Source organism: Trachurus trachurus, assembly GCF_905171665.1.
Source record: "Trachurus trachurus genome assembly, chromosome: 21".
Classification (NCBI taxonomy): Eukaryota; Metazoa; Chordata; class Actinopteri; order Carangiformes; family Carangidae; genus Trachurus; species Trachurus trachurus.
The window spans coordinates 1679490-1696630 of record NC_139899.1 but is presented as its reverse complement, the minus strand read 5'-3'; the positions used below and the strand labels follow the sequence as shown (position 1 = coordinate 1696630).

The following is a 17141-nucleotide window of genomic DNA, read 5'->3' as shown; positions in this document are numbered from 1 at the left end:
ACCGCTGCGTTTAAGGGTTTCACAGCTCAAAAAGATCCAATACAGGAAAGATAATGATCTGTCTACATTTGCAAACGAGTTGTGTGTATATGTGTGTGTTTCTTTTTATATATATATATATAAATGGCAGTAGTGACTAAGGCTGTGCTGAGCTGCCAGCTCTCATCTTATTGACTCCTATGAACCTATACGTGCACTAAAGCATGTTCTACCAGTATGAAATATTGCTCCGAGGAATCTCCAGCTGTGTTTTCCAAGCCCTTTCAAAAAGTCCTTGAGGATTCCTGGTTTCACTCTGAAAACATAACTCGAAAAAATGATTATCACAAACATATAGCTTAGCAAAAAGTGTAATAGTCGGCTATGAGTGGAGTGGAGTGGAGTAGATGGCGTCTGAGTATAATCTGACAGCGTTGTTGGTATAAATGGATAGAGCACAGAACACTGAGACAATGGAAAAAAAAAACTGTGATCATCTCTGTCTACATTCACTCCAACGTCCTGCATGTATGTGTGTTTGTGTAAGTGTGTGTGTTTGTGTGTTTGTGTGTGTTTTCCTGTATCATTCTGACTTTGAGCCCCTATGGCTAAAAGATTTCACTGGAAGAAAGAAAAGAGCTATGCCGGTTGTGAAAGCGCTGCCCTTTACGGGAAAGTCGGGCTGTTGTGGCCTCTATTCTGGTTCTATTGCACCATGTTCTGCAGGAAAGCATTGGAACTGGTGGATTGGTTGTGTCAACAAGTCTGAAGTCGGAGGCCTGGAGCGAGCCGCGGCCCCCGCCCCGCCCCTCCTGTCCCCTCCCGTCCCCGTCCCTCTCACCAGCTTTCTCCGTCCCCCAACTCAAGAGCATCCACAACGGTCCACCACCATGGAGGGGATCTTGCCGTAGATGATCTGCTCTTTGCGGTTAAAGTAGAGCATGTTGATGGGCGACATCTTGGTGGGGGTACAGCAGGGGCCCGCAGTCCCTCTGGGGTTGGCCTTGTTCACCAGGTGGGTGTGCGGGTACTTCTGCAAGTGCATGTACTCACACTCCCCAGAGCAATAGTTGGCCTTATAGCGCTTTGGGGCAATAATCCAGTCCCAGCCAAAGTCCTCAAAGTCAACAGTGAGCGGATATCGGCAGCACCGGGACTCTGGAGAGTTCTCGTCACAGTCCAGGCCCGTGTCTCTCCTGGCTCGCTTGGGGCCCTCGGAGATCTTCACCTCCATGAATGGTTGCTGGAATGACAAGACCAGCGTTAATACATTTAAAAAAAACAGCATTTAGTTTACATCTTTCAATCCTGCGCCCACGACCTCTCAAGGTTTTCAAACATGGCATGATAATATTATGAAACTTTGAGTTTTAAAGAAATTAAATCATCGGACGGTTGGTTAACCTCAGCCGTCTAGGTATTCTAATTGCCCCCCAAGACTGGTGCCAGTATTTGAGCCATGTGATGTGTGTTTGTCATTGATAGCAGCGGTGTGTGTGTGTGCAGGCAATTACTCTGATTTACACAGTCACACAGAATACTTTAAGGAATGTGGAGCAGGTGAACTTTTATGTAATCAAGCAGTTAAGATTTGAGGTTATTGTGGACTGGGCTCCTCTCCAAATGCAGGTGTATGCCTACATGGAGTCTGTGTTGATTAACAGCTTTCAAAGGTCTTTTAAATCTTAATTCCTCCTTCCAGCAGAGAAATGCATGAATGTTTAACCACCTGCTGATTCTGCAAAGCCTCTGAAAGCCTACAGTTAAAACCTCTGTACAGCCCAGCAGAAAAGAACTGAGACTTTTTCTTGATAACTCAGTTGTAATGTGTTTTTATTTTATTTTTAAATTTTATTTCACGCTGCAGTTTTGGTCCTATCCTATAATGATCTGATCCATCCGCTGCAGCAGTTCTAGCTCTGCGCACAGGTACTTATTCACACCTGTGCGTTTACTGATGAAATAAACTGCCAGTTATCACTTTGCTAAAAAAAAAAACCCTCACCATACGGTTCTGTTTAATGTGAAATAAAGGCTCGGCTCACCAGTCCTTCCTCCCCGGGCGCCGCGGAGGTCACGGCCAAGTCATTTCCCCTCGAATCAAAGGCGTTAATCTCGATGCCCCAGTTGGTCTCCGGCTGCCGCAGCCACACGGTCAACACTTGCTTGACGTCTATACTTTGCCACGAGCTGACCCCGGAATTCACGTCGATCTTTAGGGAACGGATCCGTATGTGCCTGCTCCCGTCCGTGACCGGCATCAGACGGGAGATCTGCAGGAACACGGTGGTCGCTTCGTCCGCCGGGCGCAAATGCACCCAGAGCTGCGCCCGTAATATACGACTGGCTTGAAACTTCTGAGTGAAAGAGAAAAAGCAGCACTTTGGTTCCCCATCCACCTGGACGACGGGCTCAGCTGTGGGGGGAAGGAGAAAAAAAAGACAGAAAGAGGAGAGAGGTTCTCCGTGTTTACTGGCCATGTGTGATTGAACTTTACGGACAGAAATAAACTGGTGTAAATACAAATCCTTGGCACGGCATTTGAACTCTGGAGCTGGGCCCTGTGCGTAATTGCTACGCGCGCTGTCTGCAAAAATGCATTGATCCTTACACTGTTTTAACACTTTATAATGTGCACATTTCCACTATTTAATCAACACATTGTAACAATCTAGCCACGTGTGGTCAAAATAAAGACTATTAATAGTGGCTCGTGTGCGTAAAAATCTACTTTTAACCAGAACTGAGCTTCGTTTCTATTATCAGACACAAAAACAAAGCCAGATATATATAAATAAAACTTACGTTCAGTTGCCATCATCACTATGGTCTCGGTGATGGCATGCTCATCATCGTCCTCCATGACTACATCCTTGTTGTCATCTCCCAGCACGTCGTACTGGTCGAGAAGCTGCTGCAGCGGCGGCGCTTTGGGCAGGAGCTGCTTCACTATGTCTCGGCTGATGTTCGGAGCTTCTTTCATTCGCAGTTTGCTCAGAATCTGAGATTTAATGGCGTTTAGTCGCATGGTTTTGATCTGCTGCCGGACCTCGCAGGTTGCGCACTGCTCAGTCTCCTCTGGGCTGCTGGCGGAGGGCTGCTGGTGCGTCTCTTGGTCACTCAGAACTACTGGACCCAAAGCAATCAGCAAACTAAGATAGAGCACAATGTGAGACAGATGCATTGTCTCTTTGGTGTGAAGTTCGGTTCAGGGAGAGAAAACAAAAAGGATCCGTGGCGTGCGCTGGACCTAATGCGTGACTGACCTGCGTTTGGATTAATGTCGCACTCTGATAGGCATCATACTTTATTAGCGCGCACCTTTTTATACTCCAACTTTAGCCTCTTTTGTGTCGTCAAAAACTATGATTGGCTGGACAGACAACAATGAATTTTAACCGACTGACATGAAAACTTTTTTTTCACTGTCAAACCATAAAGGGACGCAGACTGTGAGCGTGCACTGAGCGTGGCCACAGATGGATAAATTCACTTTTTTGACGGTTGTTGCGCAACAGGGGCGCAGACTGGACTGTGTAATATTTAATGCTCAGATGAATCTCAAGTTATACATAGGAAACAAACAACAATCCACCGCATTTGTGATAAAGAACATAAAAAAGGAAAGGAAGGCTCTCTGAATCATGAACAGCCTTTCCCCCTCATAAGAATATGAAGGCTGAAATAAAAATAGTTAGTCAAACTCAAATCAATTGAATGATGGTTCCATTAAATGTCTTTGTTTGCATTTATCTGTGTTTTTGAGCTATTGTGGGAAATATGGAACTATTATCTTATCTGATACAGGTCAACACATCTCTGTTGCGTTTGTTTGTTGGAAGAGAACAGGTTGAAATGAAAACCGAAAATTAATACATTTTAATACAACGATCCGAGACACAGAGAAACGCTTTTCTAAATGCGTGTTGGGCAAATCTGCTGTGACGCATGAGAAGAGAGCGCCACCGTGTGGCACCACAAACTCCAACAACCGAATAAAAGAAAAAAAGAAAAAGAAAAAAGGAACAGGAAAATAAATCAAACACATATCACAAAATAAAATAAACTTTCCTGGCAGACTACATGATTAATGACCCAACTGCCACTGTCAGCAGGTCATTCTGAAAACAAGATAGATAGATAGATAGATAGATAGATAGATAGATAGATAGATAGATAGATAGATAGATAGATTTCAGACTGTGTAGCTGCATTGTCCAGTTAATGATGTTTAATTAGAAGCAGCTGTGTAGGTATTACTTAAGAGGCAGCTGTCATTAGACCCACTAATTAGTAGCCTAAGTGTGCACCCACAGGAAGTGTGCATGTCCTTCATTTGTGCGGCTCCCACATACCCACTTAAACACAACACATGACAAGAAGTAAAAAAAAAAAAAAAAAAAAAAAAACACTGTTCCAGTGTGAATTGATATAAAAGGGATAGTTCAACATTTTGGCAAAAAAATTGGCCCATTGACATAATCCCTATAGTTTTAGGAGTAGGTTCGTTACCTTTAATTGTCGGTGCAAGCTATTTTTTAGAACACAATCCAACAACTCCAGAACACTCTCATGGACAAGTTGTGACCATCACATTCACGCTATGAGATAATAACAGAACAGTACATACATTCATGCAAAACCGCTGATGCTCCTGTCCGTTCCCGTCGGGGACCAATTTGCCAAAATGTTGAACTATCCCTTTAAGCCTCGAAAGAGAGTGAGTGACTTTGCTGTGGATCTAATTGGACACATTAGTTTTAACATCCCCTCAGATTAGAGATTAGATTAGATAGATTAGACCACAGTTGAAAGGCCTACTGTATTTCCAATCAGAGACATCAATTAGATTAGATTGCAAAGTCAAATATATGAGGTTTTATAAATTTACTTAATTGAGCTAACTTAAACCTATTCCAAGTTAAGGTGCATATTTAAATGCACCTGACATTAATGAAACCAGTAAGTAGCTGCTGGTACCACTTTTGGTTTGAATTGCCTACTTCATTATTTCACTGACAAAATCAAGGCCTACATTTTTCTGCAACCTACAGTTGAGGCTACATGATGTAGTTACAGTTGTAGATTAACTCAATAATATAGAAAAAGTGCATTGTAACTTGCAGTGTGGCATATACTGAAGATTGCTGGGCTGTTGCTAGGAATTCTGGCCCCCCTTAAAGAATATTAAAGTGGGCCCCCTAACTTTTCCAGTTTTTTTTTTCTTAGACTATGTATGTATTATCATTTTTTATTTAGCCTACTTTGTTTTGATGCTAATGCAGCATTACTATGAGTATAAGTCAGGGTCTTATGCAGAATAAATCAGTCATACAAAGTTTAAAGGTTTTTTATGGGCCCCACTGGGCGCTGGGCCCCTAGAATTATCATCACCTTTCTCCCCTATACAACGGCCCTGGCTGTGGTGGCAGAGCTGTATTTATTGTGCGGTGCAGTATGTGCCACTTACCGCCAGGTGGCAGTGTTGCCGCGGCCACTGGAGGTGCGGAGCGGCTGTCTGTGGCGGGGCGCCGCCGTCGCTGCAGCTCGGTAATCGCCGTGGAGCGTCAGTCCAGACCCGATTCCTGCTCTGCTGCTGCTGCTGCTGCTGCGGGGCAGCGCTCAGTTGCTGAGTCTGACTGGGAGACGTGAAGGCAACACGGGAGCAGTCTGCCGCCTGTCTGCTCCAACCAGCCTGCTGGGATTTCTCTCTTCTTAGAGATTAATTTTTGAAATCTGGTGCGGAGCGCTTCATCCCGCAGGAAGCACCAAGCTGAGGCAGGAGCGGCAACTTGGGGGAGATAATGATTTCTTCACGCGTTGCTCACAATCAATAGCTAACGTTCAAGTTTCAAGTTCAGATCGCTCGGATGCTGTTTGACGAGAGGACAGAAGAACCGGCACGACACCAGGTGATGTCCGGATTATTATTTACTTGAACGACCTTGGGTTGTTTCTTCTGTCGCCGGATTATATCATTTTATTTTTTTCAATCTATTTTCTTTGGTGAGATGGAGAAAACCCTGACTCTGACGCTGTTACCACACTCTGTTAAAAGTATCTGCAATATCACTGCTTAATCCGTTGACATAATGTATTTGAATGTCACATTTGCAGAGAGGTTTCTATTGGGTTTGCACAAGAGCTCCACACCGTGTTGCTCAAATAAAACAATTATCAGGTTTAAATCCAAAAAGCGTGTGGCTGTGGCTGACAGTTCATGGATGCTCTCACAGTTTGCTGCACATTCACAGTAAAACACAGTTACCAGCGTTTAAGCTCATTAACATAATATCAGGTCTCTGTGTCAGTCCACATTGGGGTGTAGTTGGTGTGTGGACCTCCAGTGTTGTTGCACTCATGGGGAGACACCCAGTCCTGCATCAATCATTCATGGCCTGCCTGTTGTGGACTACAGCATGCAATTTGTGAATGAAGCACATGTTTCCTGTGTGCCAGGGCCTGTAGTCCTGTAAAAAAAAAAAAAAGGAGTTGTCACTGTGAATCAGGCTGCAAGGCTCGGTTAGTGGAACAGATGGGAGACACAGGCTTACAACAAAACGGCATCAGTGCACTCAAGCTAGAGACAGACATGCTAAACAAAAATGGGACGAGGGGATTGAGTCATAAAACAGTCTGGAGCAGAGGAGGGGGGCTGGTGAGTGTGTGTTTAAAAATGGCCCCTCTGAGGTGAGCCACATCCAGACCCTGACCTCTGGCGGACCACTGGTAACGTATAGCTGCTATGAAAATCGTCCCACAATCCTTTTTCCTCCGTTCCTGCCATCTGGTGTTTTGTTTTGTTTTTAGGCTGGAGAATAAATCCCTCTTCCTCTCTCTCTTTCTACTTTCTTTCCCTCCGCAGTTGAGGAAAGGATGAGTTCCAGTCAGCGAGGCAGCCGGACCGACTTCCCCAACACTGCCGGACCCGCACAGGGATGGGCCACCTAGCTGGTTGCCTCCCAGGACCCTCCAGACCGCCTCCCTCTGCTCTGCACTAGCCCCCAGTCCTCAGGCATGGACGAGAGTGGGAGTGGATGACAAGAAGACACCAGACGGAAGGTCATAGGTCGCCTCTGGGATGCACTGACCGCTCTAACCAAAGACCGTCGCGCCTCACTGCCATCGCACACCTCCCACCCTGACATCGTTCCAGAGCATGGGGTGCGTCAAATCCAAGAGGAGCGACCCTGCAGGCCTAAATGCCAACTCCACGGAGAAAGCAGAATGCATATCTAGGGGGACGAGGGGTGAGAATGCCTACCTGGTCCACTCAGAGATGGGGTCGGAGGCGGAGGAGAGCCCCCCTCAGGTCAACCCGGTGCTGATGGAGTACGCCCAGAGGCTCTCGGAGGAGATCGTGGCCCGGGCGGTGCAGCAGTGGGTGGAGGTGGACCGCCGCTACAGTGACATCCCCTACATCGAATGCGATGTGCCGTGACACGGGAAGATGCGTCGGAGCGTGGTGGGGGGGGGCCCGGACCGAGCTGACACCGATACCGGAGGAAACCTACATGTGAATCAAGGTCAACGGTCTCAAACACATGCACTGAGGATGAGTCATACAAGCGTCTACCTGCTGCGAGCAGGAATATGAATGAGATGTCAGTAATTCAGTTTTGACCTCTTTTTTTTTTTTGGATTGGATTATACTTGGTTGAGCCTAAAAACCCTCCTCCAAAGCGACTGCCGCTCCCTGATCCTGCCCACGTTCCTGTGATTATCCGTGGCAAAGCCAGAGCCGCACTGAGGCGAGGCGTCTTCAGCTGGATATCATCTTTCTCAGACCTTATTTGTCCCCTCTCTCCCAGTAGGCGTCGGCTCGCCCTGGCCGGACTTATAATGCAAAGCAAGAAATCCTATCAGATATTGCTGGGAATCATAATGCTCCTCTGTGCCAGTGAAAGTCTATCCCGTCCATTGATGCTGTCCAGGGGCCAAGGCTCTCTCTCCACTCACGGAGGAAGTTATTAATAGATCCCTTCATTTGGGGAAGGCTCGTTTGAAAAACCTCCACTGGTATCACCGGGTCAGAACAGCACCCAACTGTCTGGCTCCTTCTGGTCTGACAAAAGGCCCCCGCAGACCCAAGTTCTCCTGTAATGGTCTCCCTGGAGATCCTGTGGCAGAGCCGCAACGAGGAGCACCATCCTCAGCTCTGTTTATCCCGTGGCCATTAGGCAGCACCGACCACAGCATCCATCCTGCAGGCGTGGTCCTCAAAATGGGTCCAGGAAACGATCTGTACAAATGATGTCTTTCCTGCACTCTAGGATATTCTATGTCCACCAGCCGCGGTGTCAGAACTTCAGGACTTATGGAAACCTATGGAATAAAGGCATGAGGATGGACACACTTTTCCAAAAGGATTTGGCTCATCCACTGAACCGAAGGTTGTTGTTTTTTTTTTTTTAAAGATGACTCTTTTTTGTTTTGTCTAAAATGTTGTAGGCCTAGTTTTCTGTCAACATTGTGTCGTTGTACAACGCCTAACTGAGAAATACTGCCATCTGCCCCACGAGGACAACAGCACAAATATGCAAAACTCAAACTCTGTGACAACTCAATCCAATACAGTATATACACTTAAAGGGATAGTTCAACATTTTGGCAAATTGGCCCATTGCCATAACCCCGATAGTCATAGCAGTAGGTTCGTTACTTTTAATTGTCAGTGCAAGCTATTTTTAGAATGGCGGAGCAGAACTGTGAGCTGTTCAGAGCTACGCTACGGAGGCTAATGGGATTTCTTGGTTTCCCTCATCAAACTCATCAAAAAAAAAAAAAACCCTGCACCAGCGGTTCTGCATGAATTTACCTCGAAAACGACTCTGTCTCGTTCCGATCCGTTATCATCTCATAGCGTGGTGAATGTGCAGGTCACAACTTGTCCACCAGAGCGTTTTGGAGTTGTTGGATTGTGTATTTGATGAGTTTGATGAAGGAAACCAAAAAATCCCATTAGCCTCCATAGCGTAGCTCTGAGCAGCTCGCGGCTCTGCTCCGCCGTTCTAAAAATAACTTGCACCGACAATTAAAGGTAACTAACCTACTCCTAAAACTATAGGGATTATGACAATGGGCCAATTTGCCAAAATGTTGAACTATCCCTTTAACAGTGTGGTGCACCAACACATACAAGCAGACAGAGTAGATATATTTGGAGGCTGACAACTGCCAAAGTCAACTGCCAATATTACTATAAGCCCAACGCATTGAGGGAGTCGTCTCTGCATTATTTCATACAGTGATTTCTATCAGGGGGGACATGATGAAGATCAGCTCTCTGTTCACTGGCCAGGGGGACGGGGACAGTGTAGCTACAGGCTGGGATGTCTTATCATGCAGATTTGTCCACAGATACTCTGACTGATGTCATTGTGATTTACCCAAAATTCAATTCACCTTTCTAAAGAAACTGCTAAGAGCATTGAGGCGTGATCTTAAACTACCACCCAAGTGTTTGCAGTGATGACAGCTTTGAATAGAACCGCTGTCATTACAAAATAACTGCGGAGATTGACCATAACAGGAGGAAGCGGTAACTGTCAGAGTACGCCAGCATGAGCTAATAAGCCATAAAAACAGTGGCAGGTAATTGTCACCACTTGCCTTCACATTGTCAGATTTTTATTGGTCACATTTGTTGAGGAAGTCCGACCAGGACAGATGCTGTTTCGTCTTTGCGAGGAGCAGTCAGAAGGTTTACAGACTGTGTTGTTTATGTGAACCGGGTGCTGATTGAAACATACTGCTGTGTTATAAAACAACTCCCCACACTCACTGCTCCAAAAGTGAACAATTGTACTTGCACTAATCTCCACAGACGGATTAATTCTTGGGTTTTTGCCAAACATGTTGTGAAAACACTACAGATTAGAGGTGACTGCTCTCCACACGGCTTATTGCAAATTCTTAAACAGATGCCGTTTGTTTTGACCAATGGTGGCTGCGGGATCTAAACCAAACCACTTTGGTTTCAATAGCACAACAGAGAACTGATGGCAGTGGAGAGAATGTGTTCACCATACAGTAGGTGGCTCGGATCATTGATTAAAGTAATTAATTAACTCCAAACCAGGTGATGGCAATCAATTTCTTAGGCTACCTTATAATTAAAGATGTTGCCATAATGCTGATGTCAGGCTTTACTGTTCAGTGTTGCATTAGCAGTGTGTTGTCACCACTGAGTCCAAGTCTCATTTTTATAAACCGTGGTGTCGTCTGTGTTTACAAGTTCACACAGGTCAGGTCTGAACTCTGATCAGGTCCTGTGGTTGTCCAGGCAGCCAGGACCAGAGACTGTATCTGTTCTACACTGTAAAGAGTTTGAAATCACACCCAGTGTGAGCGCCTGTCTTCATTCAAACATCTGTCTTCCAGCTGATCAACACTGACCGAAAGGCTGCCGATGCTTCCTCTTGAAAACTGTGATTTGTAGTGTTGATGGTCACTCATTTTAAGGTATTGATGACAGCAGGTGTTCAGCCAATGGAGACACTGCTGCAAACTCTGTAGGATGTATTCACTAGAAACAGGTTCCCTGAGGAGCAGGTGGGTGGTATTGTGTAAATTGGGACTGTAACCTATCTTTTTAACCTTAAAGGGATAGTTCAACATTTTGGCAAATTGGCCCATATACCTGTAGTCTTAGCAGTAGGTACGTTGCCTTTAATTGTTGGTGCAAGCTATTTTTAGAACGGCGGAGCAGAGCCGCGAGCTGCTCAGAGCTACGCTACGGAGGCTAATGGGATTTCTTGGTTTCCCTCATCAAACTCATCAAATACACAATCCAACAACTACAAAATGCTCTTGTGGACAAGTTGTGACCTGCACATTTGCTTTGAAATTCCTATTTGATGAGTTTGATGAGAGAAACCAAGAAATCCCATTAGCCTCCGTAGCATAGCTCTGAGCAGCTTGCGGCTCTGCTCCGCCGTTCTAAAAATAGCTTGCACCGACAATTAAAGGTAACGAACCTACCACTTTGCCAAAAGTGTTGAACTATCCCTTTAACTCCGTTTCTTAAGTTATTTGTTGATTATCTTCTTGGTTAAATCAATGTGACTGTGAAATGTCCAAATTCAGTGAACATTTCCTGTTAAAATTTCTCATATGTGGTGTTTGCTTTATATAACCAGCTGCCCCAAACACAAAGATGTTCATTTTACTGTCACATACTTTTGCCAATTATTACCAATCAAAATAGTCATTAATGACTTCTCTGGCCTAACCAAATAAGCAGTGGTTTAAATGTCTGAGTTTAAGGTGATGAGACTTCTCCTACAAATCTGATGCTGTTTGTTGAAGCCATAAACGACCTCAGTTTAATCATTTTTTTAGAGGCAAGAGGAACTACTGTGTTATTCATTCCGTATCCTGATTAACTAATGTAAGAGCAGACATTAGCTCACCAGCCGGCCCCGGCCTCATAGTGCACTACCTCTGAGCACAGGTATATGTGGCTACAGGCTTCTGACTCCTGTACCCACAATGCCTCTAGTGTAGTTGTGTTACTACAGCTGTACTGACCCGTATAGAAAGCAGCAGTTAGGTGGGACTGAAGCATAGATGAGAGGACTGGACCATAAGTAGCCTGATGAGTGGCGTCAGGATCCACCTGAACCGTCTATGAAAGGACACACCGGCCTGTGAATACATCACCAGAAAATAACTTAAAATGAGTGACTGTGCATTTTTCTGGAGTACCATGTTCATTTAACTTGCAAACCTAAGTGTAAAAAATGACGATGCCAATAAATCAAATTCATGCCTTCCATTGTTACTGAAACATTTCATTATTACTCTCAAGTACACAGCATGAGAGGACTGAGAGTAGAGGGAGACAGATTCATCAGTTTGGCCAATTAAAGCAGAAGTAAGCAGTATTTTTGTGTTAAATAGTTATATCTTCCGACAGCAATCACTTACATAGAGTGTTTGGACCGAAACACAGGTCTCTCAGTCCCTCTGCTCTGCTCTGAGCCGAAGAGAAAACTTTTCTCGTATCCTACAAGTTTTATCCAATGAGGAGAGAGAACGGCATGCAGGGCTGTGTGTGCAGGGACGAGGACCAATAGATCCATGACGAGGGCGGGGGCTGCTAACTCCATCGGCTGACAAGACGTTATGGTGCGTTCAAGGCAACCCGTAACTCGTGTTTTTCCGACCTGTGAAGTCGTACCAGTTCGATCTGGTACGAGTTCACGGGTCAGAAGTTACGAGTGGCCGTTATAGTGACTTTCACAGGTAAAACAGGTCGGAAAAACACGAGTGGGTTGCCTGGAACGCTACAAAGTCGTAAGTCGTGACGTGAAGCTGTAATTTACGGTTTCAAAAGCCTGCCTGGAACGCAGCATTAGCCAAAACGACCGGATCGCTTACTTCTGCTTTAATTGAATAAAATATGAGAATCAGCTCTGACAGTGGCTGATGACTGGTCCCACACTACACTACCTCAGCTTATAGCAGCAGAGCTCCACACAGAAGGTGCTAGTGTGTACCTGAGATAATTTATATTTACACACGGCTAAACTAAATACAAAATAAACGGCCTCCTTCATCACAGAAGTGGCGCTTTCCACAGCTGAGCTGCCTGTGTAATCACGGTCCTTTCAACAGGAGGTTGCTGAGGACTAAAGCGGTTGATCATTAAAGTTTTTATCACTCATGTTTTTTCATAGGCCTACTGATTAACCAGCTATCGGCTTCTTCCTGCTCCAAACTATTGTCATTAAATCGGCCTTTAAAAATCCACTATCAGTCGACCTCTTAAACAGAGAATTGAAACTGTACACGCAGGTGGTTTGTAACATTTCAGTTGAACATCCTGTCACAACGTTTGTTTGAAATACCTTTTAAACAAGACGCGGATGTGCAGCATCCTGAACGAGGGCGAGTACATCAGGTTAAAAGTTCAGCAGCACCATGGACAAACAAAAGGAGTTGGAGATAACCGTCGGCCTGTGTGCTTGTTTGAAGAGCCAACGGCCGCTGTAAATCAGGAGGGTTCATCTGTGACGCAGGGAAACACTCAGACTGTTAATGGCAGTTTATTGTCTAAAGTGCGTGGAGGTCGTTCTGTCTGATCTCCAGTCAGCGCCTGGAGGACTGAGGGAGCTTTAGACTGTAAGTGGCTGCTGGTGAATATGACACACGAGACTGCAAGAGGTTAACACTGATCTATATGAAACCAACTGTGTGAATATGAAACAGGCCCCACACTATAGAAAGGATTTGACCCATGTCCAGTACAGGATCGTTAAAGGGATAGTTGAACATTTTGGCAAATTGGCCCATTGCCATAATCCCTATAGTTTAGAAGGTTAAAGCAGATATCAGCTTCACGGCCGTTTCGGCTAATGCTGCGTTCAAGGCAGGCTTTTGAAACCGTAAGTTACAGCTTCAAGTCACAACTACGACTTGGTAGCGTTCCAGGTAACCGTAGCTCGTGTTTTTACCATCCTGTTGTCTGTGAAAGTTCCCTATAACGGCCACTCGTAACTTCTGACCCGTGAACTCGTACCAGATCGAACTGGTATGACTTCACAGGAAGGAAAAACACAAAGTACGAGTTTCTTTGAACGCACCATGAGTTAGCAGCCCCCGCCCTTGTCAGGCATCAATTGGTCCTCGTGCTACGTCACCACATTCACGCGCATCCCTTGGCTGCACACACAGCCCTTCATGCCGTTCTCTCTCCTCATTGGATAACACTTGTATCCCACAAGGAAAATTTTCTCCTCGGGTTACAGCAGAGCAGAGTGACGGAGAGACTCGTGTTTAGGCTGAAATACTTCATGTAAGTGATTGCTGACGGAAAATAGGACTATTTAGGACTTATATTAACAAAAACATTCCACTGATATCTGCTTTAATTCATGCAAAACTGCTGATGCACGTTCCCATTGGGGCAGTTTTTCGGCAAGCAGTCTCTGCATTTGCCTTGAAAACAACTCTGTCTCGTAACGTTGTGTTATTATCTCATAGCGTGGTGAATGTGCAGGTCACAACTTGTCCACCAGAGCGTTTTGGAGTTGTTGGATTGTGTATTTGATGAGTTTGATGGGGGCAACTAAAAATCCCATTAGCCTCCGTAGCGTAGCTCTGAGCAACTTGCAGCTCTGCTCCGCCGTTCTAAAAATAGCTTGCAACGACAATTAAAGGTAACGAACCTACTCCTAAAACTATAGAGATTATGGCAATGGGCCAATTTGCCAAAATGTTGGACTATCCCTTTAAGTTCTCTGGTTATTTTACTGCTGTGATAAAATATGCAGGACTTCCTGATGGGTTTGCAACACTACATGTTCTGTTTACCCTCTGGACTTCCTATGTGAGCAGCAGGTCGGTGCTTTCGCGCGGATAACCGCGAGACTTTCTAAAGCCGGGTTGTATTTGTTTTACAAGAACACTTTAGGAGGTCATAAAAAAAATACTGCCTACAATAACTGTAGTTCTTGTAAACACAAGATGTACGAGTAGTTTCCCTCCCCCACCAGTAACACACAACAATTTACAGTACCAACTGTGTTTATTGCCATGTGCTCCACTGCCTTACCTGACTCTCTCCTGGCTGTCTCGTAAATAATGCACTTAATGAAAACTAATGTCTGGGAGGTGATTTGATTCCTACCAAAAATCAGAAGGTTGATGCTACATGAAAACACACTGTATCACACACACTTTGGATTGCTGACACCATGACACTAACATACAGTACATGTATTCTGAACAAACACTGTTAGAATCCACCACCAACAAACAAACAGGAAACCTAGTAGAATAGAGACAGCAAGTTCTTTGTATTTGTGCAGCGACCACTCTGCAGAAACACAGATGATACTGAGCCATGTCACAACAACAAAAACGCCCACAGATGTAATAATGCACTCGGAGGTGAGATCATTGCTCTGCTGTTCGCCTCCTTGAGTTCCACCGCTCCTCAGCTGACGGAGAAAAGACTTTCGCCTCCATCACAGAGTAAGTTTACACTGAGCATTTTTCATGTGTGACACACAGGGCGTCTGTTAGCTTCCTCCTCTGACACTATTCTCAATGTTTGGCGGTGAATCAGAGCTTTTTTCCTCAGCTGCACAATAACAGCCTGAGGAAGAAGTCTAAAATTTCCTGTTGCCAGAAAAAAAGTTCTACAAGTATTAATTAACACCTAAACAACCTATTAAAGTTTATAACCTATGTATGTACTTGTTAGAAAATAACAGACGCCCTCCCAGCCTCCACAGTACAGTCCTCTCTCTCATACGACCATACAGGGATGTGGGGACAGGAAGCGTCCGTTTACAGAAGGCTTAGTGGTGTGTTTGAAGGTGGGAAACAAGCTGCCGGCTGTCGGGGGCATCACAGAGTCAGGTCCTTGTCTCCCAGTGAGGAGAAGCACTGGTCCACGCTCTGCTCGGACACCTCCTCCAGCGTTGACGGCTTCCATGAGGGATTCTGGTCCCTGTCAACCAGAACTGGAGACACACAGGAGGTCAGAGGACTGAGAGATGTGACTGTGCTTCAGCTACATGTATGACAGCAATGACTGATCTGTATACAGCGGCATGCAAAGGTTTGGCCAAAGTATTTGTTGCATTTTGTATTTGCAGTGGCAAAAGTCACTGTACTCACTTGAAGTTAGTATTGTTATCAGTGTTTCTGTGTACAGCATTTTGATGAGGCAAATCTATTATTATTCAAATATTTTTATTGATTTTCACATTATACACTTTGATGAGGCAAATCTAATTAGACCTCTCTGTAAACCTCTGAGCAGCAAGACATCATATTTCATAAGTTGCTCATTGGCCAATAATATACAGTGGCATCATGCAAACGTTTGGGCACCCCAGGTCAACATTTCTGTTCATGTGAACAGTGAAGCAAGTGGAAGATGAAATGATCTCCAAAAGGCAAAAAGTTAAACATGAAACATATTTTCACTGACACTGATATTTTAAACAACATCAGTGTATTATTTTAGTTTTCTACAGTTTTAGAGTGAAAAAGGAAACAAAGCAGCAGAATGCAGAAACAGAATGGGAAACCCAGGAGACTTGAGCTCTCAGATAACTTTGACCAAGGAATCAGACAAGATATTTACTTTTTACACACTGTGATAGTTTCCAAAGGTGCAAGGTGGACAAACCGTTGCTGTGAGCCCTTTTCCTTTTCCTGTCATTTTGAAAATGTAAAAGATAAAACATATGTATATGTTTGTTTGTAGAGGGAATGTGTCTCCTGTAACTTTATGCCTTGTGGAGATGATTTCACTTGATTAACTGTTCACATGAAGAGACATTTTGACCAGGTGTGCCCATGCCACTGTCTTTACACTGGTAACCAAACATGTATTGATCTTAAAGGAGACATATTATGGCTCTTTTCATCAAATTAATGCTGTGGTCAAAATACCCCAAGGATCAAACATCACAGCTCTTTTCATCCTCTCAAAACAGCCCTGTTCATAACGGCTGGTTTCAGTGCCTGTCCCTTTAAATGCAAATGAACCACTGCTTGCCCCGCCCCTTCTACTGGTACCAGGTAGGGGTGGGATTATGCAAAATCGAAAACTAGTTACATCACTGAAAGACAATTGAGGGAACAGCTTGTAAAACCACATGGATTTCAATTTAGGGAGTCTGAACATTACAGATTATTTTGGTCAATTCTCACATTTCGGGGGCTGGAAGACAAGACAAACACTCAAATATATGTTAAAGAGCCTTCAAAAAGTGATATTTCCATAATATGTCCCCTTTAAGTCTACATGTGACAGTTACAGTAACACTCCACTGCAGTCACTTACCAGCTCTTACACCCTCGAAGAAGTCACAGCCTCTCTGCAACACAACACAAACATTCCCATCAGAGTTGACACTGATCGGTGATGTCTCATTATGACTGCTATGAAAATGAAGCCTGTGATATTGATTGCTTGTCTATTGGTTGACACTCCTGTTAAGAGTGAGTTGTTGCTGTTTTGTTTTGTTTTGTTTTACCATGCAGGCCTGGCTCAGTCGATACTCCATCACCAGCACGTCCTGCAGGCTCAGCGTGGCCCCCGCCTGCAGCTGCCTAAAGGTGATCTTCAGGGACGTGGGAGACATTTTGGACAACGTCTGGAGGAGGAGGAGGAGGAGGAGGAGACACATTTTAGA

At 44.7% G+C, this 17141-nt stretch overlaps 3 protein-coding genes across 3 annotated transcripts in view; 1 reads left to right on the top strand and 2 right to left on the bottom strand.

Moving 5' to 3' along the window:
- Positions 1-818: 818 nt before the first annotated feature.
- mstnb (myostatin b) lies at positions 819-3414 on the bottom strand. Its single transcript, XM_083996485.1, has 3 exons — positions 2785-3414; positions 2025-2395; positions 819-1222 (listed from the first exon to the last, which is right to left on the bottom strand). The coding sequence occupies exons 1-3, from the start codon at positions 3161-3163 to the stop codon at positions 842-844; spliced, it is 1131 nt and encodes a 376-aa protein (XP_083852611.1). The 5' UTR covers positions 3164-3414; the 3' UTR covers positions 819-841.
- A 3724-nt stretch (positions 3415-7138) lies between these two features.
- On the top strand, positions 7139-7420 carry akap19 (A-kinase anchoring protein 19; the record flags this gene model as incomplete). Its single annotated transcript, XM_083996194.1, has 1 exon — positions 7139-7420. One exon carries the CDS (start codon positions 7139-7141, stop codon positions 7418-7420), a length of 282 nt encoding a protein of 93 aa, XP_083852320.1.
- Positions 7421-14780: 7360 nt separating this feature from the next.
- hibch (3-hydroxyisobutyryl-CoA hydrolase) overlaps positions 14781-17141 on the bottom strand; it is a 39352-nt gene continuing 36991 nt past the window's right edge. The window contains exons 12-14 of the mRNA XM_083996644.1: positions 16983-17102; positions 16790-16823; positions 14781-15455 (exon numbers count right to left, since the gene is read on the bottom strand). Of these exons, the coding sequence (XP_083852770.1) occupies positions 15340-15455; positions 16790-16823; positions 16983-17102 (270 nt within the window). The 3' untranslated portion in view covers positions 14781-15339. The remainder of the gene's footprint in view (positions 15456-16789; positions 16824-16982; positions 17103-17141) is intronic.

Bases quoted from the DNA above. Each gene is read 5' to 3' on its own strand.
- mstnb (XM_083996485.1), bottom strand. From the start codon at position 3,163: ATGCATCTGTCTCACATTGTGCTCTATCTTAGTTTGCTGATTGCTTTG. The intron at 2,396-2,784 runs GTAAGTTTTATT...TTCCCCCCACAG, and splicing joins AGTGATGATGGCAACTGAAC to CTGAGCCCGTCGTCCAGGTG. The intron at 1,223-2,024 runs GTGAGCCGAGCC...TTGTCATTCCAG, and splicing joins CGCCCGGGGAGGAAGGACTG to CAACCATTCATGGAGGTGAA.